At 49.5% G+C, this 25,117-nt stretch overlaps 2 protein-coding genes across 3 annotated transcripts in view; both read left to right on the top strand.

Moving 5' to 3' along the window:
* Positions 1-1,040: 1,040 nt before the first annotated feature.
* Positions 1,041-7,703, top strand: SNRPE (small nuclear ribonucleoprotein polypeptide E). Its single transcript, XM_075910111.2, has 5 exons — positions 1,041-1,223; positions 1,949-1,975; positions 4,996-5,058; positions 5,303-5,381; positions 6,918-7,703. Exons 1-5 carry the CDS (start codon positions 1,170-1,172, stop codon positions 6,971-6,973), a joined length of 279 nt encoding a protein of 92 aa, XP_075766226.1. The 5' UTR covers positions 1,041-1,169; the 3' UTR covers positions 6,974-7,703.
* Positions 7,704-14,671: 6,968 nt separating this feature from the next.
* The window catches only part of SOX13 (SRY-box transcription factor 13), a 95,155-nt gene continuing 84,709 nt past the window's right edge, over positions 14,672-25,117 (top strand). Inside the window, exons 1-2 of one of the 2 annotated variants that reach the window (XM_075910107.2) lie at positions 14,672-14,933; positions 18,948-19,560. The gene's annotated coding sequence lies outside the window, so the exon portion shown is untranslated. The remainder of the gene's footprint in view (positions 14,934-18,947; positions 19,561-25,117) is intronic. The other variant, XM_075910105.2, reaches the window with a different exon arrangement.

The raw sequence follows: 25,117 nt of genomic DNA, 5'->3' as shown, positions 1-25,117 counted from the left end.
CTGGCTAGGGGGAGAGGACAGTGTGTGGTGAAGGAGGAGGGTGCAGGAGGAACGGTGGACGCAGGAGTGGATTTGGGCCTATCAGGGTTTTTTTCTGAAAAAGCTATGCAAATTGCACGCCACAATTTGAGTAGCTTTTTCCAATTGTTTTTCCACCATTTGGCCCCGTCTAGCCAAGCCCAGCCATGAGGTGGGGTGCTGCTCTCTGCCCCTCCCCTTCCACCGGGCCATGGGGGGTGCTCTTCTTCACACACCCCCAGCAGAGATGCTCTTCACCGCACTGCTTCCCCCCTTTCCTCCCCTTGTCTGTCCCAGCCGGCAGCCCAGCCACTTACTCGGCTTCCCAGGCTCCTGTGGGCACAACCTCCTGCTTCTTCTATTGGCTGGATCCTCATTCACAGGGAAGTCCCAGAAGCATCCCTGACTCCTCCTTAGGGAGGGCTAGGAGGGAGGAAAAGAAGCAGAGAGGGACTTTTTTCCGGGACAAATCTGGGGGGTGTCGGGACACCTGGAAAAAACATTAAAACTTGGGACAGTCCCGGATTTTGGGGGCCATAGGGTCACTATGCTGAGCGTTGCAAATCTGCGGATCTCTGCAACTAATTTTTGGCCGATGGGAGGGGGGACAGTCTTTGTATCTAGAACCCTGCAAATGCGCAGATCCCGGGGGGTATCCGCACCCCGGATCGAAGCCAGCGGGGCCTGGTGTCTGCGGTACCAATGCTGCAGCTGGGCTCTAGCAGGCCCTGCAAGCATCCTCCAGTGTCTTAGTCTAGTGCAAGGCCGGTGTGTGTCTATTGCAGAACATTTAGGTGGGGGGGCCATGGCATGAGTTATTCCTGCAACCAGCCGCCTTCAGCACGTGGCTTCTCTGTCTGGCACCCCTGCCTGGCCTGCTCTGCGCAGCCGCAGCTCCAGGCTGGGGGCCTCGCCCGCAGTGGGACAAGAGAGAGAGAGAGGCGGGAGCAGTAGAGGCGGGCCGGCAGTCCTCCCAGCGTGCCAGAGCGGCCGGGGAAGCTTCCCGGCGTTCCGCGGGGGCAGCCGCTCTTCCGGTCTGGAGCGGAAGCCGGGGAGCTGCTGCGGCGGGCGCGTGGGGGCCGCGGCGGGTAACGGTTTCTCCTCGTCTCTCTCTCTCTCTCCTGCCGGGTGGCTGAGGCGCGCTCGCGGCCATGGCGTATCGCGGGCAGGGCCAGAAGGTGCAGAAGGTGATGGTGCAGCCCATCGTATCCTGCCGCGGGGGCGGGGCCGGGCTGGCGGAGTCGGGAGCCTGAGGGGGGGGGGGTTGAGCGGGCTGGTGCGGGGGGGGGGGGCGAGATGAGTGGGGGGGCTTCCGGGAGAGAATGAGGGGTCTGAGGAGCCCGGTGGGGGGGGGGGGGGGGGGGAGCGGGCTGGCCCGGGGGGGGGGGGGCGAGACGAGGGGGGGGAATGAGGCGATGAGCAGGGTGCTCGCAGCGGGGGCTGGGCGCTGGAGCCTGGGGGGGGGGCTGCCATGCAGCTCCCAGCCCCTCACCCATTATCACGTGCTGGGAATCGAGGTCTCCTCTCAGCACGCGCCGGGGATAGGCCCTGGGTGTGCGGCGGGGGGCGGGGGGGCACTTCCCGGGTCTCAGAGCCCATCCCCGGCGCTGTTGGGTTTAACTCCCGGCTGGAAGGCGCCTGTAGGTTTCGCTGGCTGCTGGCGAGCTGCAGGGATTTCTCCCTAGAGGTCGTTCTGTCACCTCTGGCCTTAGGGAGCACTGGGAAGGGTAGAACAGGATAGAAGGGGGACAGGTGGGTTAAATGCCAACCCGGCATCGCCCCCCCGCCTCCAGAAATTGTTAATTTTTATTTGCCTAAAAGTAAAGCACTTTTAAAATGGAAGCTTTGGCGATAACCAGATTAGTTGTTACAGTGACCCATGTTGCAGTCGGTGCTGCTTCTGTGCTTTTCCTTAAGTGCTGTATTACAGAACCTCATCTTCAGATACCTGCAGAACGTAAGTCATACTGTCTAATTCTCATTGCATGCCTGTTCATTGTCTGATTGTAAATATGACCCAAAGCATGTATTTAGCCACTATGGTGCCACTGAGGTTTGTATCTGATGCATCATCTTTTTGGGATGGGGGAAGTGCATCAGATTTCCAAGCAGATTTGTAGCATTTGCTGTTGACCTCTTTTGAGATTAGTGGCCTCTCCACATGACATTAACCCAGTAGTGCTGATGTGTGGAGAAATTGCAGTCAGGAAAAAATGACTTAATTATACTTTAAATTAAACTTGCTTTTTCCAACACTGTGAGGTTTCTGTAATATTTAGCTTTTATTTGGAAGCGATAGCGTATAGCATTTTTTATGCTGTTTGGTTTATATTTGTCTACTGTAGGCTTCTTTATACAAGCATTGCTCTCTGATTCATGAAGTGATCATTTTCTTCCATTTCTAGCTAACAATTATACTGATAATATTTAACATATTAGCCCTTAAGTGTTTCTGTGACAGTCATTGCCGTAGTTTCTTAAGATAGATATTTTTTCCAGAGACTGTTGAAGCAACTGTGTGTAATTTGGTGACGTTGTAACCCAGCTAAATAGAAGATGAAGATTATTGGCACATGGCATAATAGTGTGTGTGTGTTTGTGGTGGGGAACAAACACTGAATGATTATAATGAATGAATGTGTTAACTGTTAAAGCCATAAATCCTGCTGTATTGTGTTGAAAGTTGGCCATGTCATACCTATCTGGAAAAATAAGTTCCTACACACCAGTGTGCTATACCACCATAAGGGCTGGGGAGATGTTTTCCACTATCAAGTAAAAAAATAGAAATATTCTTTTCTGCGCTGAGTTAAATGATTTGTATTAGAATCTGATCAGGATGCAAGGGTTTTGCATCTTTTGAGGTTTTTTACATCTGCATGAAGTAAACAACTTTTGACTTGTATCTAGTTTGCAACTTGAACAATTCCCAGAGCCCCCTTAAACTGCTGAAGATTTAGTTTGTCATTATCACTGGTTGTATTTTTTGGTGTTATGCTGCTTTGTGGATGGAGCAAAGAGCTTTTGCTTACTAGGCTGTCAGTGCTCTCATTAAGGTGAAATAGCAGATTCCATGATTTGGACCTTGTACCCAAATCTATCAGAAGAAAATGCATTTCTCTCTAGATTGACCTATTTTCTGATAAGCCTTGGGTAGAAAAATTACTGTAGTGTCCTAATGTATGTCAGGTCAGTATTAATTTGGTCCCTAAAAGCTACCTTGTGATAGCCCACTGAGTTACATGTTAACTTCTGATGTAGGTTTAGAGCCGTGGTCCCCAACAGGGTGCCCGCGGACGTCATGGCGCCCACGGTGGCATTTACGTGTGCCTGCGCCAGCGTTTTAAAACTGCTCACATTCACCCCTGCTTTTAGAGCAGGATCGGCAGCCTGAGACCCACGAGGGAGCCCGACATGGCGCTTTGGAGGCTTGAGCCCTGCACCCACTGCAACAGGCAGCCCGCGTAGGCGCTTCAGTATCCAGAGCAAGCCCCACGCTCGTCGGGTTCTTTCCCCCGCCCCATGCAAAACAGTCGTAGCGGGGCCCTTTGTGGAGCAGGAGCTGTGAGCCGGCAGGGGAGGGTCCCTCATGGCTGCTTCCCCCCCCCCCCCCCCCCCCGCACAAGCCCATTGTCCGGACATGGACAATGGCAGCTGCGGGAACCTACCAATCCCCAAGCACATGGCCAGGAAGGTCCTGTGGGAGAAACAGGAGAGCAGCATGTCTCGTTGGTAAGTGTCCGGTCCCCCAGCTACTCCCACTCTGATATCTTCACCCAGACTCTCCTCCCAGACCCTGCACCCCAATCCCCTGCCCTGAGGCACAATCCAAACTCCTGGCTTTGCCCCCCCCCCCCCCCCCCCCCCAGTAAAATGTCTGGTATTTTCAGTTTCTCAGCTGGAAAGCCACTTGGGACATTCTTCCCCTGCCATGTGGAAGGGAGTGTGAAATTTAAAGGTGCCATGGTTTTTTTGGGGGGGAGGGGGGCGCTTTTTTTGCTCAATATTTGGACATCCCCCCCTTTTTTATTAATGTAGAATTTTGTTTAAAAATGAATTACAATATAATTAAAATAAAAATTATCCAACTAAATTAAGTTTCTATCAAATGTACCGAATTCACATTTAATAAGAAAATAGCCTTCAATTTCACATTTGATGCCTTTTTTTGTTGGCGCCCGCCATACTCTTCTGAAAACATGAATGTGCTATTGGCCACAAAAAGGTTGGGGACCACTGGTTTAGAGCAAAAATTATGTAACGCAAGCACCTAACTGGATCTCTGCATGAGAGAGAAACGTATGAGCTTTTTTGATGTTTAAGCTGAATATCTTACCACCAGCCAATGGCACTGTAGTTCTAACTTTAATATTTTGTTAGTATGCCAATTAATAGTAATTAATACATACTAAAGGTTTGATGTTAAAGTAAAGTGATACATTTGTGTGTGTAGATCTTGGCAACTAGACAGGATCTGAATGCAAGTGCTAGGGTCAGGTTGGGTGTTATTTGTATAACATATATTCAAATGCTACTCATATCTGATAGGCTATCGTCACTAAGTGTGTTGCAAGGGCCTAGGGCAGTCAACCTGACATACATTCAGTGGGACCTGACGACAAGTATTGTGAATGGATATGAAAACAGTTAGCCAATCTGATCGTGAGATTTTATGGTCTAGTTGGGTTGAGGTCAGACTTTAAAATTAGGCCCAAGCAGACTTTTACTAGTGTGTACTTTCTAGAATTTATTCCTTTACATGCTCATAAATCCTTACTAATGGGAGAGAAAACATAGATTTTTATATAAAAGATGCTTCAGGACAAAATTGAGTCCTACTTTGAGTGTCATATCTTTTGTTGTCTTAAAGAAACCACAAAGATTATTTAACTAAAAATTACATTATAGTATATATTAGTGAATAACTGTTTTCTTGGAGTACTTGTGCTAATATTATATCCTCCCTCAATTTTGCAGAGGTCCAGGATTCAGGTGTGGCTCTACGAACAGGTGAACATGCGGATAGAAGGCTGTATCATTGTGAGTACCGATGTGTGCACCTTACATTGTTCATTTGTTTTTCCAGTTCACAAGTTCCACTTGCACGTCTCCAGAAAAAAGTGCAATGAATAATAACCTCCAGTTTTCCAAGCAGTTGTCTTTCTTGGATCAATTTAATGTGTCTGTACCCCACTTAGTGAAAACAACTCAAGCTGTTATTCCGATCAGTGAGGCGTGAGACTAGTGATTTTGTTCACTAACCGCTTTTGTTGTTGTTTCTTAGGGTTTTGATGAATACATGAACCTAGTTCTGGATGATGCAGAGGAGATACACTCAAAAACAAAATCAAGGAAACAGCTGGGTACGTCTGCATAGTTTAAATGATTCCTGGCACTAGGTAGCCTATATGAAACCTGTGTGTGGCAGTCATTTAAAATACAGCGCGGACAAATAACATTAGCTGAAGGATAGTGAAGCTAATTGGGAAGATCATTAGTTCTGCTATTAGTTAATTATCTTGGTATTAGAAGGCTGATGAATGTTTCATTCTAATTACCTATTTGCCAGAGTCCTAAAATTAATCTGAGTCATTAAACAGATGGTTACATAAACAGCAGCTCTCTGTCCTCCCTTGGCTGTCAGGGTGGCTGGACTAGGTCGACCTAAAGGCCATACTCCCATACATCCCTATCTCTATCCTGTATTATTCATTTTTATTGGAAGTGATATTTACCTCTTCACATAACACATGATCTGGGACTCACCCCATGAAATTAATAGGCCACAGATTTAAAACAAACAAAAGGAAGTACTTCTTCAGAGAATGCACAGTCAGTCTGTGGAACTTGTTGCCATGAGATATTGTGAAGGCCTAAAGATGCAGCTGGGTTCAGGAAATAAATAGTTAAGTTCATGAAGGATAGGTCCATTAATCGCAATTAGCCATGATGGTCAGGAACACAATCCTATTTAAATACAACAGTCCTAAGACCCCTCACACTACATATCTACAGAGCAAAGAAAACCCCATGACTGGCTCATGCCAGCTGACTTGGCTCTGGCTATGAAGCTGTTCCATTACTGTATAGACCTTTGTGCCTAGGCTGGAGGCAGGGCTCTGGGATCCTGTGAGGTGGGTGTGTCCCAGAGCTGGCCTAGGCCAGCCACAAGTGCCTAGTTATCTTGTCCCATCACCTCCCTTAGTCAATGCAGGGAATGCTTTTTCCTCTGTCATCCCCATGGGATTTCCTTTTGGTGCTCACCATTTGCCAAGTACCAGAGATAAACAGTGAATCTGAAAAAAGTGGTGTCTTCTGATTCCTAGCCAGGATGGCTTTTATCATGATGCACTATGGTATATTGCAAGGAAGCAGAGGATTGGGCTCACAATATTACTCATACCCTGCAACACGGTGATTCTCATGTCACTCGTAGACTGAGAGGATCACCATAGACATATAGCCTTGGAGCTCTGTGCTGCATACACAGGGATAGCCTGTCTGTAGTATTGTATTTGATTGTAATGCGAAGGAGGGATGTTAAATGTATCGGAGGCAGCAGCATAGGGGCAGGCGGCTCTGCAGGAGTGCCGGCTCCTGCCAGCCTGTTCCTTCCCCCGTAATACAGAGGCAGCAGTGCAGGTGGCTGTGTGTAACCGTGTACACGAGTACATGCTCACATTCCTAATGAGAAGTATCTTATGTGTATTGCAATTTTTCCCACTGTGCATGCTAATAGATAATAACACTATACAGTAATAATAAGCAGCTCTATACAGGCACCCTGCAAACCTCTTTTTGTAAATTGTATGGAACAAAACGTAAAATTTTGACAACTAGATGTTCTATGATCTGAGGATAATCTCTAACTGCCATTTTCCTTCTCCTTTGTGTTACAGGTCGGATCATGTTAAAGGGGGACAATATTACTCTTCTGCAAAGTGTATCTAACTAGAACTTGTCATTCGGGCTACGTCTAGACTGCATTCCTCTCTCAAAAGAGGAATGCACGTGAAGTGCGGATTTACAAATCCTGCGTTTCATTTGCATAATCGTGTCCAAGCAACCCTTTTTCAAAAGAACCTTCAAATCTCACTTTTTTTTTTAAGGAGTAAGGATTCTTTCAAAAAAGTGGTGGTGGGGGGGGGGGCGCAGAGTTGGAAAGAACGCTATCTTGACTGTGGGTGTGTTTTTGTGTGTTTCTCTCCCCCCCCCCTGAAAAACCCTTTTTCGAAAAAGCGCTCAGATACAATTATGCAAATGAAGCGCGAGATTTGTAAATCTGTGCTTCATTTGCATTTTCGATGTCCTTCATTTGTATTCCTCTTTCGAGAGAGGAATGCAGTCTAGACATAGCCTCAATGTGTAGGGTGGACTAAACGTTGCTATAAACAGGAGTGACTGTGCCAGGAAAATGAAGGGAGTTTTGAAAATAAGACCACCAAATGAGCTTGATGTGTTTGAAAACCGAAGAATAAAAACATTAACTTAGCTGATCTCTTTGCTTACTCTCTTTCCTTACCTTTGATAGGAGCATTTTTTTATATTGGAGTACCAACTAATGTCAGGGATAAATACAATTTTTTTGTTGTGTGATCTTAAGTATATTTCATGCCTACATCCTTTCCCTTGGTGTTTTTGTTAGGGAAAAATATGTAATCTGAAATAAAACTTTTTTTTCTTAACATGGATCTGTTTAATTTATAAGGGAAATAATCCTTTCCATGATCTGGAACAATCAGAGCTGTAAGTGACCTCAGGAGGTCATCAAGTCCAGCCCCCTACTCAAGGCAGAACCAATCCCAACTAAATCAACCCGGCCAGGGCTGTGTCAAGCCGAGACTTAAAAACCTCTGCGGATGGAGATTCCACCCCCTCCCTAGGTAACTCATTCCAGTGCTTCATCACCCTTTTAGTGAAATACTTTTTCCTAATGTCCAACCTAAACCTCTCCCACTTTAACTTGAGACCATTGCTCCTCGTTCTGCCACCTGTCACTACTGCAGACAGCCTCTCTCCATCTTCTTTGGGACCTCCCTTCAGGAAATAGAAGACTACTAACAAATCCCTCCTCACTCTTCTCTTCTGCAGACTAAACAGACCCAAATCCCTCTGTTTCTCCTCATAGGTCATGTGCTCCAGCCACCTAATAATTTTGGTCGCCCTCTGCTGGACCCTCTCCAATGCGTTCACATCCTTTCCATAGTGGGGGGCCCAGAACTGGCCACAATACTCCAGATGTGGCCTCATCAGAGCCGAATAAAGGGAAATAATCACTGCTGTGGATCTGTAGGCAATGCTCCTCCTAATGCACCCTAATATGCCATTAGCCTTCTTGGCTACAATGGCACACTGTTGATTCATATCCAGCTTCTCATCCACTGTAATCCTCAAGTCCTTTTCTACAGAACTGCTACTTAGCCATTCGGTCCCCAGCCTGTAAGAATGCTTGTGATTTTTCTGTCCCAAGTGCAGGACTCTACACTTTTCCTTGTGGAACGTCATCAGATTTCTTTTGGCCCAATCCTCTAATCTGTCCAGGTCACTCTGGACCCTATCCCTGTCCTCCAGCCGATCTATCTCTCCCCTTAGCTTAGTGTTATCTGTAAACTTGCTGAGGGTGCAATCTATCCCCATATCCAGGCCATCCATAAAAATGTTGAACAAAACTGGTCCTAGAACAGATTCTTGGGGTACTCTGTTAGAAACCGACAGCCAGCCTGACATCAAGCCGTTGATCACTACCCGTTGGGCCCGACAGCCTAGCCAGTTTTCTATCTATCTTACAGTCCATTGATCCAATCCATACTCCCTTAACTTGCTGGCAAGAATATTGTGGGAGACCGTATCAAAAGCTTTGCTAAAGTCAAGGTATATCACATCCACTGACTTTCCCATATCCACAGAGCCAATTACCTCACCATAGAAGCTAATCAGATTGGTCAGGCACGACTTGCCCTTCGTGAATCCATGTTGACTATTCCTTGATCCCCTTCATGATTTTTCCGGGGACTGAGGTAAAGCTGACTGGTCTGTAGTTCCCTGGGTTGTCCTTCTTCCCTTTTTTTAAAGATGGGCACTACATTTACCTTTTTCCAAACATCCGGGATATTTCCCGATCTCCACAAGTTTTCAAAGGTAATGGCCAAAGGCTCTGTAATGACATTTGTCAACTCCCTCAGTACCCTCAGATGCATTAAATCCAGTCCATGGATTTGTGTATGTCTAGCTTTTCTAAATAGTTCCAAACTTGTTCTTTCCCCACCAAGGGCTGTCTACTTCCTTCCCCTACTGCGTTGTCTAGTGCATTAGTCTGGGAGCTGACTTTGTCCATGAAGACAGAGGCAAAGAAAGCATTGCGTACGTCAGCTTTTCCCACATCATCTGTCTCACTAGGTTACTTCCCTCATCCAGTAAGGGCCCCTTTCTTTGTTACCCTTCACATCCCTTGCTAGCTGCAATTCCAATTGCGCTTTTGCCTTCCTGATAATTCCCCTGTATTCTTGAGCAATATATTTATACTCCTTCCTAGTCATCTGTCCAAATTTCCACTTCTTGTAAGCTTCCTTTTTGTGTTTCAGCTCACCAAGGATTTCCCCGGTAGGCCAATCTGGTCGCCTACCATATTTGCTTTTCTTGCTGCGCATTGGGAAGGTTTCTTCCTGTGCCTTCAATAAGGTTTCTTTAAAATACTGCCAGCTCTCCTGGACTCCTTTCCCCTTCATGTAAGCATCCCAGGGAATCCTGCTCATCAGTTCTCTGAGGGAATCAAAGTCTGCTTTTCTGAAATTCAGGGTGTGTATTTTGACTCTTTGGTCAAGATCCTGAAATGTACCATCTCATGATCACTGCTTCCCAGGTTGTCATCCACCTCTACTTCCCAAACTAGTTCCTCCCTGTTTGTGAGCAGCAGGTCAAGCTCTAGTCGGTTCCTTCAGCACTTGTACCAAGAAGTTATCCCCAACGTTCTCCAAAAACTTCCTGGATTGTCTGTGTACTGCTATATTGGTCTCCCAACAGATGTCAGGGTGATTAAAGTCGCTCATGAGAACCAGGGCCTGTGATCTGGAAGCTTCTCTCAGTTGTCTGAAGAAAGCCTCATTCACCTGATCCGGCAGTCGATCGCGCACACCAACCACAACATCACCCGTTGCTTCCACCTCTAAACTTAACCCATGGACTCGCAACAGGCTTTTCTCCCTCTATATACTGGAGCTCTGAGCAATCATAGTGCTTTCTTACATACAATGCAACTCCTCCTCCTTTTCTTCCCTGCCTGTTCTTCCTGAACAGTCTATACCCTTCCATGATAGCGCTCTAGTCATGAGAGTCATCCCACCAAGTCTCCATTATTCCAATCAAATCATAGTTCTTTGACTGTGCCAGGGCTTCTAATTCTTCCTGTTTGGTTCCCAGGCTTCTCGCATTTGTGTACAAACACCTTAGATAACCAATTGATCGCCCTACCTTCTCCATTCAAGTCAGGGGTCCTTCTTTGTTGCTCGTTCCTCTTTGTGTTTCTTCCTGATATCCAACTTCCTCACTTACCTCAGGGCTTTGGTCACTGTCCCCCAAGGAACCTAGTTTAAAGCCCTCCTCACTAGGTTTGCAAGCCTGCCCGCAAAGATGCTCTTTCCTTTCTTGGTTAGGTGGATCCCATCTCTCCCTAGCAATCCTTGTGCCTGGAACAGAGTCCCATGGTTGAAGAAACCAAAGCCCTTTCTCAGACACCACCTGCGCAATTCGACGATCCCTACCCGGATCTTTTCCTTCAACCGGAAGGATGGGCAAGAACACCACTTGCGCTTCAAATTCCTTGATTCTTCTTTCCAGCAGTGGTACATAATCTTCAGTGACCCGCTCAAGGTCATTCTTGGCCGTATCGTTAGTTCCTTCATGGAGAAGCAAGAAGGGGTAGCGAGCCGAAGGTTTGATCACTTTTGGAAGACTGTCAGTCACATCCTGAATGCGAGCTTCTGGTAAGCAGCACACTTCTCGAGATTGCAGGTCTGAACAACAGATGGATAATGCAGTCCCTCTTAGGAGGGAGTCCCCGACCACCACCTCCCGTTGTCTTCTTTTGGGGGTGGTGGTCGTGGAACCCCCATCCCTAGGACTACGCATCCCATGCTTTCTGGTAGCTGGTGTTCCCTTCTGGTTTCTTCCCTGGGAGGTCCCTGCCAAAGCATTCTCCACTGCAGTGCTTGTGGAGAGAGCCTGAAAGCAGTTACTTATCTCTACATGTTACATGCTGCCAGTTTTCTTCCTTGTCCTGTACTGTCCTCACTGGCTCTTCAGCCTGCGGTGCCTGCAGGATTAAATGCTGCCTTCTACTGTGGAAATCTTTATCCTCTCTGATGGAACATAGGGTCAATACTCGGGCCTCAAGTCCTCTAAATTTTTTTCCAAAATGGTGACCAGCTTGCACTTAGTGCAGATGAAATCCCTTCTTTTTTCTGGGAGGAAGACAAGCGTGGCACATACTGTGCAGATAACAACAGCAGACCTATCACCATCCATACCTGCCTCCCTTCTGAGAGGTTCCTTAGATTTTGAAGGGCAGGAGAGAGAAAAGAAAAAAAAATGTCTTCAAGGAAAAGAGCACCAAACACTACGGGAGTCTCCCAGGATGAATTCCCAGGCAAACTCCCGTGTGGGCTGCTGCCCTGTTCGTTGCTCTCTGCATTCTCTCTGGCTGCCTTTTTTAGACAGCTGAGGCTAGGCCTGGCTCAAAGCCTCGCCTCTGATGCAGTCAACCCCTGGAGGCCCACCAGAGCTCAGGAAGTTTTTATAATAGTTTAGTGAAAAGATTTTAAAGAATGGCAAGTGTATCGTGCCCCCTTCCCAACTCCCTCTCAAAACTCCCTGTTATCAGCCCCTGGTCACAAGCTCCCTGGTCGCTGACTCACTGCTATATAAAGCCCTGGACTGCCTGATAGCCCCTCCCCCTGATTAAGGCTCAACCAGTGAGCAGAGGCTTCTCAAACAATGGCCATGCACCATCTGTTATACAAAACTGAATTGTTCAGCTAGAATACCAGAGCCTCCTGTAGGCTCTGGACTAGAGATCCAATAAAATTTAAACTGGAATTTAACTAGGAAGTTAGCAGTGCTATTCTCTACCAGTTTAGCTCAGTTGCCCAAAGAGAGCTTTAACTGATAAAACAGTATAAGATTTCATGAGACTCTATCTAGACGTGTCTGTTGCTCAGGGATTATTTATACAAATTTATTAATACACAGGGAAGTCAACCCTCAGACTTGCAATGTTAATTATCATTTTCATGTTAGAGTGGGGAAATTTAAGCAGCGAGGCTAAGTAGTTGACCCAAGATCACAGGAAGGGAGTAAGTGTCGGAGCCAGGATTAAACTCAGAGTTCCTGTGGTCAGGTCACTAAACAATTTGGAAAAATCTGAAACGCTTGGTTTTTAAAATGTTTCTTGCAATTTTTAATTTGGTGGCAATGTGCCATGTGTAAGGGAATCTGTGAGAGATGTGCATTTTCTTTTACACCTATATACGTCCTGCCTCAGATATATTATTAGACCTCTTCTGCTGCTTTTCCAATTAAAAAAAGGCACCATTGTGTAGGTCTGATACCTCAGTGATGGAAGATTTCTTGGTGCTGTGGAGACACAAGTCTGTGCTTGAGGGCAACAATAGCTGTCATTTAGACAGGAGTAATTTAGTCAGCATTCAGATTTTCAGAACATATTTTGCATAGTTTTAACCTGTGAACCACTTAGTTCTGAGAAATTCAGAAAAAAAATTACTCCGTTTATGGAAATATAACACTTGTAGTTCAACAGCCGACAGTTAAAATACCTGTAGTCTAGTTTGGCCCAGTCTCTGGCCAGGACAATTGGAAATACATGTTTTCCCTTTCAAATAAAAAAACCCCTCCGTGTTATTTGTTGTTTCTGTCAGCTACTTCTTTCTCTCTAATTATTCATCTCAGACATGCAGACGTATAACAACTCAGACTTTTCTGGACAGTGCACAATTATTTGTCTGTCTTGCTTGCATCTGAAAGAATTTTGATGCATTTCCTACATAGGTAAGCTGGTGCAATTACACCCATTTCACTAAGCTATTCTACAGAGAGATTGTAACCACTGTCAGATTATAATGATTGAATGGGACATGTCATCACAATATGGTAGCTGAAACAAAATCAGGCATACTACCTCCTAACAAAAGAATTTGTATGTTTGTATTTGTTTTCATGAGTTCCAAGTGTTCTACCCAAACAGCAACACAAAGGTACATGTCTTGTGCAGACACACATGTTAAACCATCTGTGGTTGAATGCAGCTAAACATTGCCAAGCTCTAGGTGTGAAAGACACAGAATAGTAACTGAATTCTCCTGAGTCTGCTCTACGTTGAGCCTCAAGATGCTCATTGAAGTTTTACAGAGCAGTAAATAACTATGGGAATTCTCTCAATTAATAGTTCAAGGGCTACAGTTGCTGGGTATTTATGATACCTCAGGATGCCTACAAATTCCACCTGATTAACTAGATACAGGCGCAAAGACATCATGGCCTTGAGACTAATTCTTATACCTAAAATATTTCTGCTCCATATTTATAGTTTTTCTCTCCACATGTGTGAGGAAAATGTCATACATGGATACAAGGGCTGTGTGAATATGGCGATCAGAAAAAGGATATTTACGAGAGGGGTATAAAGAGGCCATGAGTCCTGTGAACATAAGGCCTATGACTTAAACCATGACTCAGCACCCATAAAAGAGTCTGTCCCTTCCCAGTTGCTGTTGCAAAAATGTAGGCGAAACAGCTCTGTCACCAGCAATGTTACTTCGTTCTCCAGATCATGCATTCTCCACTGCTTTATGCTATCAGACTGGTCCTGTATCTTAAATTCATTTGCAGTAGTCCAATGATGAGTAGAAGGAAGTCTAGATTAATAAGGCACGTCAGAGCTGATTATAAACATTCTACCAAAATAGACTAATTGTAAGGGAGCTGCAGGGGAATAAGTAATTAGAAGCTTCCTGGGAGGGAAGCAGAAAGCTGACATGGGAGTGTAAGCATGTCTGGCCAGAGGGCAGGGCCCAGCGCAGTGGGGACCTGGTCACTTCTCAGGCACTAGTGCAATACAAAAAATACATGCAATCAATTCCAGCTTTTCCTGAAACTTGGTTTCTATCAAATCCCCATCGTAAGGAGTACTGCGCAGCACTGGCTTTTCCAAATCCACGAGAACGGTACAAGTCTTCCTGGTTTTACCTTGTTTATTTCATGGTATGCTAATCCAAAGCCCCTCTGCTAATCTTTCAAGCCGAGAGTCGTATGCAGCAAGAAGGTGGTGTCCGTGTGACATGATTGGGTGCCGGATCCTGCAATTTATTTTTGGCTCTGCTAGCTCGCATGCTGACACCGGGCCAATCACGCCCCCGCTTTCTGCCTCAGTGTCCCCCTTGCTAAAGTGGAAGTCAATACGCCTTGCCTTCCTCAAGGGGGTGGAGTGAGGCCTAGCTGTGAAGCAGTTTGAGCTCCCATAGAAACCAACTGGCAACTGTGTCTGTCTCAAACAGACCGAGGTCTTGAGGGTAAAACGTGCACGTAGAAAAATGGGCTAGAGAGGGCGCTGCTGCCCCTAGCAACAGCCTGCACCACAATTGCAAAGTGTTCTAAGCCTCTGCTGGAACATAGAGTTCTCCAGCATTCATACCACTTTATTGGCTCCAAAACACCGTGGAAGAAAGATAAAGCTGGGCTGCGCTCAACCAGTGCAATAGCCAGCGAGTGTGCCTGCCTGTTTCTCACCCCCACACCTTCCACAATGCCTTGTGCTCCCTGAGAACTGACATGGCCCTCCCTCGGCATGGGATGACGAACAGAAAGCTCTGGTTTTGACTGAGCGAGCGGCCGGCAGCAGGAGTAAGGTAGAGTGAACGCTTACAATCGGGCTCTGTGTTTCGAAGACTCTTGTTGCTTGGCTTTCTGCTCTCTGGAAGTCTGTGGTGTTTGCTTTGCGAGTGGTATTTTTCCATAACGTGCACATTCCTTTCAGAGGTGGGCAACGGCGCCTTCCGAGGAGGATGCCCTGAGTGATGTGAAGGTGCCTGCAATGTGCCGTTCGCTCTGACGGATAATAATCCGTGGGGCTGACGGATTATTGCTGTTGAATGCCCCCCACGGCATGAAGCAATTGCAGTGCTCAGAGCGCTCCGCTCTCTAGGGAGAAAAGTGCTGATAATGGCGTTCGCCCGAGAAACTTTCCTTGCTCCCACCAGCGCTCACGTGCGATAGCAGGAGGTGTAGAGAAGCCCAAGAGCCAGCCTCGAAACAGCCAGGTCCCATTGCAGAAATAGCCATTCCAACCGTTATTTGCTGGAAACAAACAGTTCCGCGCTATAAATGTAGAGGGCATGTTGCAAGCTATGTGAGAGGTGTTCCCCGCAGAGTTTAAACTCAGAGACCGCAGCATTGACTTGACAGAACAAATTACAGGCTGCTTTCTGCAAGCGGGAGTCACGTTCCCTGGCAAACGCTTTGTGCTGGGTGTTTTATTAAAAGTAAAGGTGGTTTGAGTTCAGGTTCACCGCGAGTGCCCTTGTTTTGCCCTGGGTACTAAAGTAATGAAACCTTCACATGTTATGGTCTCAACTGGCTTAGCCTAACACGCTGTTCCTTGAACAGGATCTCATTTGTGAGATCTCTGCTCCTTTCTGGGATGACAAGAGGCTTCGGCGCCTAGGCGGCATCTTTGTTTAACAGACCTCCTTGTCCCCAATGTCTATGATGCTGAATCCCCTGATTCGGGGAAGTCTATTTCTTTTAGGAACATGGTTTCTGTGGAAAGCTCTGGGCTGTCGTCTGGGATCTCTAGTGGTCCTAGGCATATGATTCTTCCATATAAAACACTGCTTTTTTCAGAGAGTCGCCAGTGGGATGCGCTTTTATCCTGCCCTGTGTAAATCCGAATGAAAGCGTTCTGCTGTGGGATGAGGGGGTCGGGGGATTATCCTGTGTGGGAAGGGTAAGCTTTGTTTTCACACAGAAACTCAGTGGGTTAGTCTTTGCCTAGATGGTTGTTGAAAGTAATTTTCGCTGTGCCTCTTTGCTGTGATCCTGGGATTTGCATTGAGGTTTTCGTATCCGGCTGAAAACAAACCCATGAGCTGTTCTCCCCAGCCTCAACGCAAAGACTGGGGATTGTGTCCAGAGTGATTGCAGCTTGTCCAAGGGCTCATATCTGAAGCCATGCAATGATTGCAGGATCCCCGGGCTGGTGGGGTATCTGGGTAACAGGGCATATTACCCCGTGCTGCTGCTTGCAATGGGATCAGGTCCATGGTAAACACATGAGTATAAGTATAAATGGAGGGAGCAGGCTCCAGTGCAGAGGTTTTGTGGGGCTGCCGATCTGGGGTTAGCTCCACCAGTTACACCTACACACCTGCTGCTTTACACAGCAGCAGGCCCATTACCTGCTCACAGCATCTAGGATGCACTGAGCTGCCCTAAAGCCTGTTGCGGTGAGGATTCCCGAAAGCCCTGTGCGTAGGGCCTGGGGGCCTGATTCATACTGCTTTGCCTGGCTGCAAACCCAGAGACCCGATTTCTGCTCCTCAGGGGTTCGTTGTCCCAAAGAGACGGGCAGAGTCAGACATTAGTGGCCCCTTGCCCCCTATGTCTGGATAGACAGGGGACCTTGAGAGATGGATTAAAGCCATTGGGACAATAGGTCACTTTTTAATCAAAACTATGGTAGAGATCCTGCTGTGGGAAGCTGACTGGGACCTTGGCAGCTGTTTCCCTTTCCTTCTGTCAAGCCCCCAGCCCAAGGGCTCAGATTGAGGGTGTTGAAAGGCCAAGCTCAGCAAAGTTTATCTGTATTAGTACAGGAAGCCGGCCCTGAAGGTGGCCAGTGCTGTCTCCTCCCAGCGTCATGAACTTTCACATTCATACCCACCACTCCAGCAGCGTTACCCAGCCTGCAGCATCTCTTGGAGAAACAAATCAAGGGCCTTTTGCTGCTTCTCAGCTGGGGAGCGCGGACATACCAGCAAAAGGGGCCGCCATGCGGGGTGGTTAGCTGAGCCTCACAGGACCCACCCAGGAGGTGAGCCACGGTGCTATTGTGGGACTTGGCCGGAGGATTTATTGGGACATAAACTTTCATGGGTAAAAACGCCACTTTGTCGGAGGCCATGATCTGTGACCATCGTTTTGTGACCCTTTTGAAGATGGTTCAGAAAGGAGACCCTAAGACAGGGGAAGTTCTGGGGAGTCGATTCTCGTACAGCTCATGCTGGGTGGTGTCTTGTTCCTTGTGGAATAGCGTTACGCCAGTCTCTCCGCTGATTTAAATAACGTAAACTGGCGTAGCCCCACTAATGTCAGGAGAACGACCTCCAATATGCTCGCCCCTCCCTGTGGTTCTGGCCTACCAACTTCAGTGGAGGCACTGCTGGGCTATGTCGATGCTCGTGGCTTCTTGCGCAAGAAATATGCAAATGAGGCTAAGCGTGTCATATCACTGAGCCTCATTTGCATACCTAATGAGCTGCCATTTTTGCAGAAGAGGCTCTTGCGCCAGAAGGAGCTGTCTACACTGCCCCTTCTTGTGCAAGAAAAACCCTCTTGCGTAATGCCGCTACGCTGATTATTTTCAGGAATCAGGGTATTGTTCAAGAGGGCTTTTCTTGCGCAAGAAGGGGCAGTGTAGACAGCTCCTTCTGGCGCAAGAGCCTCTTCTGCAAAAATGGCGGCTCACTAGGTATGCAAATGAGGCTCGGTGATATTCCACGCTTAGCCTCATTTGCATATTTTGCGTGCAAAAAGCCGCGAGTGTAGACATAGCCCTGGGGTAAGATACTCGTTAGCCACAGGCTCTGAAGCTGGCCACCTGTGAGTTGTATATAAGCCCAAATGCCTGGTGCAATTGCTGGTATGTAAGAGTGGAGTTCAGACTGTTACATCTGACGGCCCCTCGGCCTGCCTTCTGGGAGGAACTGCTGAACCCGGGTCCCGACAGGTTCCGGGGAGCAGGTGACAGGTTCCAAAGGAGGGACCCAGAGGGAGACACTGAGCAGAGACCCCAGAGAGCACCCGCTGCTCCCCGAAGCAAACTAAGGAGCCAGTGAAGGCCACCCAGAGGAACTTTGCCCTGACTAGGGGTGCAGAGAAACGTTTATTTTTGTAAACGTGTAACTGCTGGATTTTTTAGTGGATTTTTTTCCTGCCAGTGCTCATAGGCAGCTTTTAAGTCGGTTACTCGACTATTCTATAGTCCCCAGCTGCCAGTGAGCTCCAGCCTCGCTCCCAAGGAGCCCCCTGCCATTCCATGCTGCTGCTTCCAGGCGGAAGCTGGTCCATGAGGGGAGCCAGTTTAAAAGCCAGCTCCCCTTGCGGACTGGCTCCCTGGCACCCCACACTTCTGCCTCTGATAGAGAGCTAGCAGCGCAGGGTGGCAGCAGCCCCTGGACGGGGGGAGTGGTCTGAGCTTCCGGATTTGCGGCAAGCTGGAGCTGGCCCGCCTGCCTCCTAACATGCTTTAAATGCAGAACCGCAGCTGGGGTAGGCCCCAGACCTGATGCAAGCCAGGACTGAGCTGGGCTGCTGGCCAGCCTGCTAAAAAAATGTACTGGCAGGAGGGGAGAGAAGGGGAGGGGGAAATGCGTGTCGTCGATAGCATTAACTGATAAGCTTTTGCTTATTGGTCAATCGGTTAACCGACTGTACTATTACATCCCTACTCCACCGGGGCTGCCTCCCTCTCGCCCGCTTTGCTGCTTCAGATACAGAGGCAGCAAGGAGGGGGGCTGTGTGTAACCGTTAGGATTAAGGGATGAGCCCAGGTTTATCAGGTAATTGTGTGCACGGGTACTTGCCAACATCCCTCTCCCGGATAGCAAGTCAGTATCTGCACCTGACTCCTGGCCCTTTTACAGGTGGGACTCAAACCTGGGAGACCTGTATCACCGTCCCCTGCTCTAGTCAAGGAACTTCTTCCCTCCCCAGCGTGGAGTCTTGAGTATCTTCTGCACTGGTCACTCTCCCATGCTGCTGGGGGCCGCGAACACCAGCCGCTTCGTGCAGCCAGGTGAGCGGCAATAGAAACGGAGTTGTCTGCCAGCAGCCATGGCCCTGGGCGATGGTGGGACAGAGATCCAGTGAAGCCGGAGCTAGCACAAGAGCCTGAAAGGCATGTCCTTAGGCCAGTCAAGCCTTTTCTACCTGACCATCTTGTTCCCCAAGAGGCGCTGCCCATTCATTAGAGCAGAGGACTCCAAGCCAGACTCCTGGGTTCTAGTCCATGTTCCGCCGCTGCTCTCCTTACCACGTGGGGCCAGAGTCTCAAAAGGACCATTGGGACAGGCCAAAGGTTTCCAAACCCATGGGAAAATTCTGCCCTGAACATCTATTCAACAGTTCCCCCAACGTCAGCTATTTCTTTCAGCCCGGGGACTTGTGTGAGGGCTGAGGAAGAGCTCAGCGCTCCTGGGCGAGACAGTGCCATGTGGAGCTGTGTTTTACTGCTCTGCAAGCTTTGGCGGCCTGCAGGTAAGGCATTTGGTTTGTGAATTGATGTTTTCTAGGGAGGACCACGCTGCCCTCTCTGGGCTGCACAGACCTCTCCGTGCGACCTGTGCCAGGCTCCCTGGCACTGGGAGAGGGACCGTGGCAACTGAGCTCAGTGGCTATTGAACTGTGCGAAGCCGATGCTGTCAAGCTGAGCTGTGTCCTGCTCAGGTGGCTCATGCGGAGTGGATCCCTGGAGGGGCATCTACAGAATGGCTCCCTTCTCCCCTTCCACGTTTCAGGGCTTGTCCCCCTGCAGCGGTGGCCCCGTGGAGCAGGGCTCTGGGGCACCCTGCTTGCCAAGATGCAGCTCTCAGAGCGGGATTCATTAGGCAGCATCGGTGGGTGCCAGGCTGCCAGTGAGGGTGGCCTTTTAAGTCAAGGTCACCGCAGGCATCTGCTCGTCTTTCAAAGCCCTCGTTCTTGGTAGGGGCCCATCGCGGCGGGTCTCAAAACACCTCCCCCCGAACACGTCTCGGAGGTTTATCCCTTTATCATAAATCAGCAGCAGAGCTAATACTCATGGCTAGGAAGTGAGATGGTATCGGCAGCCCGGGCTGGGCTTCGAACTGGGTGCGCGGTGAGGCATGCATGGGTTTGGGGTGTGAGGGAAAGGGGCGGGGGGGCTGTGGCAGGAACTCTTTATCAGAGAGGAAACTGTACTGTACTCAAGCTGGAGAGAGAGGTCTGTGTGCATGCAGCACTATCGCCACGGCCATTAAGAAACATCTCCTGCAGGACATGCTCTGCCAGCACCCAGGGTGGATTGGTCTGTTGCATATTTGCAAAAGTGGCTAGCGATCAATTAACATTGGCTGGTGATCAATTAACTAATGGCACTGATTATAGTCAGCTTCCAGAGGAGGTGTTCATTCAGCACGACAACACCCAAAATGCCAGCTGTTCTGAAGCACACAGCCTCCCGGCTGAACCAAAACAGCCACAGCTTCCTGTACATATAAATGTTTCAGCGGACACAATGCTCCATAGCACTTTTCATTCATAGGTCTCAACATGCCTTGCAAAGGTGAGCAAGTAGTATAAGCCCCATTTTGCAGAGAGGGGAACTGAGGCACGGAGCAAGGAGGGGGAAAGGATTTGCTCATGGTCGCCCAGTGAGGGAGTGGCAGAATTAGAATTCGGCTGTCCTGGCTTTGGGAGTTGGTGTCTAGCTTTGTCCCCACGTTGCCTCCTGTAACTGCTGAGCACGGTAATGCCAAAAGACATTCCTCGCTTGACACTAGAGTTGTGCGCGTTTCTGAGGTGTTTCTCCCTGCCCGTGCTCGGGATGTCAGTCATGGCAGAATGAGGGGCTTACTGGTTTGAGTAGCTGAGAACGTGTCCCTTTCTTGTTGACAAGCACACACAACACTTTCCCTCTGTGTTTGCACAGCACCTCGCATGAGACCTGACCCTGGGGGGCTCTACTATAATATAAATGCTTAATAATGATACACTAGGGCTACGTCTACACTGCAGGCTTTTTATGCAAGAACAGCTGTTCTTGTGCAAAAACTTTTAGAGCGTCTACACTGCACGTGCGTTCTTGCACAAGTACATTTACAGTACAGTGTCGGAAAACAGGGCTTCTTCCGGAAGAGTTATTCCTCTCCTCACAAGGAATAAGCCCTCTTACGCAAGAGCTCTTGCACAAGAAGGCAGTGTAGACAGGCAACATGAATTTCTTGCGCAAGAAACCCCTATGGCTAAAATGGCCATCAGAGCTTTCTTGTACAAGAGAGCGTCCACATTGCCATGGACGTTCTTGCGCAAAAGCACATCTCTTGTGCAAAAGCACATGGCAGTGTGGCCGCACTCTTGCGGAAGACCTTTTGCACAAGAACTCTTGCGCAAAACAGTTCTTGCAGAAGTTACGGACCCTCTGGGACTTGTCCATAAAGGTTAGGGCTTGTGTTTGCTACCTGCTTTCCCCCAGGAGAGTGACACAGATGTGCATGACTCTATATGATCTGCCTGAGGAGATGGGGAACAGTCATACTGGAAGAGCACCGGTAACGCCAACAGGCAGAGCTGAACCTGGGACCTTTGGAGCTTAGTGCAGGAGCCTCTGCAGCTCAAGTGAAAAGCTGGCTGGCTCTCGGCTCAGGCTGTAGAGCAAACTTGCTTCTCCTCTCTGAAGTGGTCTCTTTCTCTCCAGGGGACAGTGAGCCCCACCCAGCCAGTGTGTGGGCTACACACCCACTGGAGTTGCTGTGTGGGCTTGCAGCGCTGGGTCTGGTGAGCACAGCCCCGGTCCCCCAAACCTTAGTGGGTCTGTTCTCTATGCAACACTGAGAATGTGAGGAAACTCCAGACACCGTTTGGCTCCCGAGACCTGGGTTTACTGATGAGGCAAAGACCCAAGGCCTAGCTATGTAAGACCACAGCTGCCCTGTCCGCTTCTGCCACAGAGGCCGACCCGATGATGGAGAGATCCCAGACTAGCTAAGGGAGGGGTGCTACCCCATTCCTATACACGTCACTAACCCCTCAGAGCAGCATGTTCACATCCCGAAGGTTATTCTAGGGAACAAAAGTGCAGGGTTGATCCCCCGGCTCTTCAGCTACAGCCTCTACCCTGGCAGCTCAACCAGCAAGGCCCAGAAACTCCAACTTCCCTTCAACTGCCCCTGCTCCAGCCAGCTGAGAAGGCTGGGATCATAGTGTTGCTAGTCAGGAAAGCAGGGGGGATGCTCCAGGGCTGGGGGCAGCCTCTGCCATGGGGTAGTGCCACCGGTGTAAGGCGTGGGGGTGAGGCTTGCCTTTGCTAGCTGGATTTTCACCCACTGTCCATAGCTAGGGGGCTTAATGCTGGCTTTGGCACTCAGCCCCGGGCATCTTTTCTCCAGCACATAGGCAGGCCCAGGTGTGTGGTGGGCGGAGCCATGACACTAGCCCCGCCCCATGGACACTAGCCCCGCCCCAGGTGACTATATGGATGGGATTGCAGGCGGTGCCTGCTCTCTAAAGGGGGGCTAGCTAGGCACTTTGTGGGCTCCCCAGGGTCTGCTCTTCAGCCAAGGTAAGTGCAAGGGAGAGGTCTCCCTGTGTTCCTCCTCTGTACTGTGATGCCAGCATGAAGGGGTGGGGTCTGTAAGGTGGAGGTGGCACCAAGCCACCCAAGAGCTGCCATTCTCGCAGTGGGGGGGGCTCTCGGCTTTTGTTTACAGCCTCGTTACCCAGCTCCTCCCACAGGGCCCCTTGGCCGCAGAGAGGGATGGAGAGCTTGTGGGGACCGGGTGGCTGGGAGCGGGCAGGGGTCTGTCTCTGAGTTACTTGGAACAAGCCGTGGGGGCCAGTTGCGCCCCGCAGCCCGGCTCCCCAGCATGCAGGTGGCCGGGGTGTCTGTCACAAGGCAAAGCCATCCTGGGCTGATGGAGTTGCCTGAGACTGGACAGGCCCCTTTTTCCTGTGAATTTATAAATCTGCTGCTAAGCATCTCTCCTTCCCCCGGGCTTGTGAGCAGGTGGATGGTGAATGGATGCCCCAGGAAGGGCAGTTTTCTCTCCAAGGCTAGAAGGGTCCCTGAGGATCCAGGTGTCCAGGGTGAGAGACACTCCCCACCCCGGGTACCAGGCCCTCTCTGGTCAGGCGTTTCTCCTACGCACATCACGGGGAGTGTCTGAGTCCCTGCAGGGCTTCCTGAGCCTTCAGGCTGGAGGCAGAAAATGGCCCCTGTGTTTATTGTCCCCCCTTTGCATAGGGCTCTGGTTTTTACATAGGAGAGAGCAATGCAAATGGAGGGGCTGTGCAAACAGGAGGGAAGCTTTTTCCACCTCTCCCCACGGGCTGAGGCTGGAGCTATGGGTAGTGCTAAGAGCCCTGTCTATATAATAAATAGAGATAAACTTCTCTCATATAGCTGGAAGGGACCTCGAGAGGTCATTGAGTCCAGTCCCCTGCCCTCATGGCAGGACCAAGCACCATCCCTGACAGATTTGCCCCAGATCCCTCAATTGCCCCCTCAAGGATTCAGCTCACAACCCTGCGTTTAGCAGGCCTGGGCTCAAACCACTGAACTATCCTGCCTCCTCTGGGCTGGGCTAGCAGGATAGTCTTCAGCAGCTTTTGTACCCGATCCAAGAGGCGGCAGGGAAACCAAAGAAGCAGAGCTAGGGTAAGGGGGCATAGCCCTGCTGGCCTCAAGAGAGCTAGTTGTTTTATACTGGTGGGCGATAGCCTGGTGCACCACCAGAAACACCTTCAGGACCTATTGCTCTGTCTTCAGACCTTCCAGGACACCGGCTCCCTGTGGTCATCCCAAGAGAGGCACCTGGTGTTCATGAGGGGCCTTCCGGCCAGCTCTGTCCAGCGCTGGGCATGGCTTCCCCAAGAGAGCTGCCAGTGGCTGCTTGCAGCTAACTGGGGGGAAGGCTCGCCTGGCAAAGGCACCGGCCTGGGATTCAGGAGATCTGGATGCAGCTCATGACTCTGTCCCAGCCTGCCTGGCCCTCGCTCCATCTCTCTGGGCCTCGGTTCCCCATCTGTAAAATGGGGATGATCCATTCAGCCCTTCTGTGTAGAGTGGAAGCTCTCCGGGCAGGGGCTGCCTCACACGGTCTATTGCAGGGGTGACAGCAGGGCAGAAGACTCATTATTTGGAGGAGGAGGGATGGAAAAGCCAGTACCACCCTAATGCACTGCACAGGGCCAATTTCTGACCCCTCCCCTTAATCACATGACCAATGTTTCCTGTAAGCTGGGCGGCCACCCAGGAGAGATTCAAATGCCGCCCAGCTGATTAGCAAAGCGCCCACAGCACCAGCAGCATGTGTCTCTATTGGTGGTGCACACCTTCACATGCCTCTGTGCACATAACAGAATTTATTCCACACGTGCATGGAAAAAATTAGCAGGAACATTGCACGTAGCATAGTACCTTACTTCTCAACGGCACTGCTTGAGTCGAGGGGGCTAAATACGCCATGTAGTAGGAGATCGAGATCTGGCCCCGGGAGGTGCGTCAGGGCGATTTATGCTTCTCGAACTCCCAACCTCCTTTGTTCGTCCTCGTGCCATTGACCCGAGGGGCCCCGCATGTGGCACAAATGTGCTCAGTCAGCAGAGCTTCCCGTTTTGCAGTGAGTTTGCCAAAATCTCCCCCCGTCGGGGAGTCCTGACTCCGTTGCCTTGCAGTAAGGACGAGAACAGTAGAACGGGGCTGCCCCTCTCCTCTTCCTTCCCACCTGCCCTTTCTGCTGACTCCACCTTGGCAGCCGCTTGTTCTCTCCCCAGCCGGGAGCTTGAGGACGCTCAGAGCAAGTGCTAGGTATGCGTCCCTGCTGAGACTCAGCTCGGCTCCCTGGATTACTGAGTTACGCCTTACGTCCGGCCTGGGCATTTCCTGCCAAGTGTTACCCTGTTTCCTGGGGAGCAGAGGCCTGGCAGGAATCTATTCAAGGCAGGAAATGAGTCTCTTTCACAGGTCTGTCCCTTTCCAGCTCGTGGACAAGGCTCCTTGCTCTTTTAGGGACTAGGTCTGGGGGTGGTATGCACAGGGCTGGATTCTGCTCCCACTCCAGTCCCACCCCACCCTGAG

The sequence above is a fragment of the Pelodiscus sinensis genome, chromosome 27, assembly GCF_052426305.1.
Source record: "Pelodiscus sinensis isolate ZL-2025 chromosome 27, ASM5242630v1, whole genome shotgun sequence".
Taxonomy (NCBI): Eukaryota; Metazoa; Chordata; order Testudines; family Trionychidae; genus Pelodiscus; species Pelodiscus sinensis.
The sequence above is the reverse complement of the archived record's forward strand: the minus strand, read 5'-3'. Positions and strand labels throughout refer to the sequence as shown.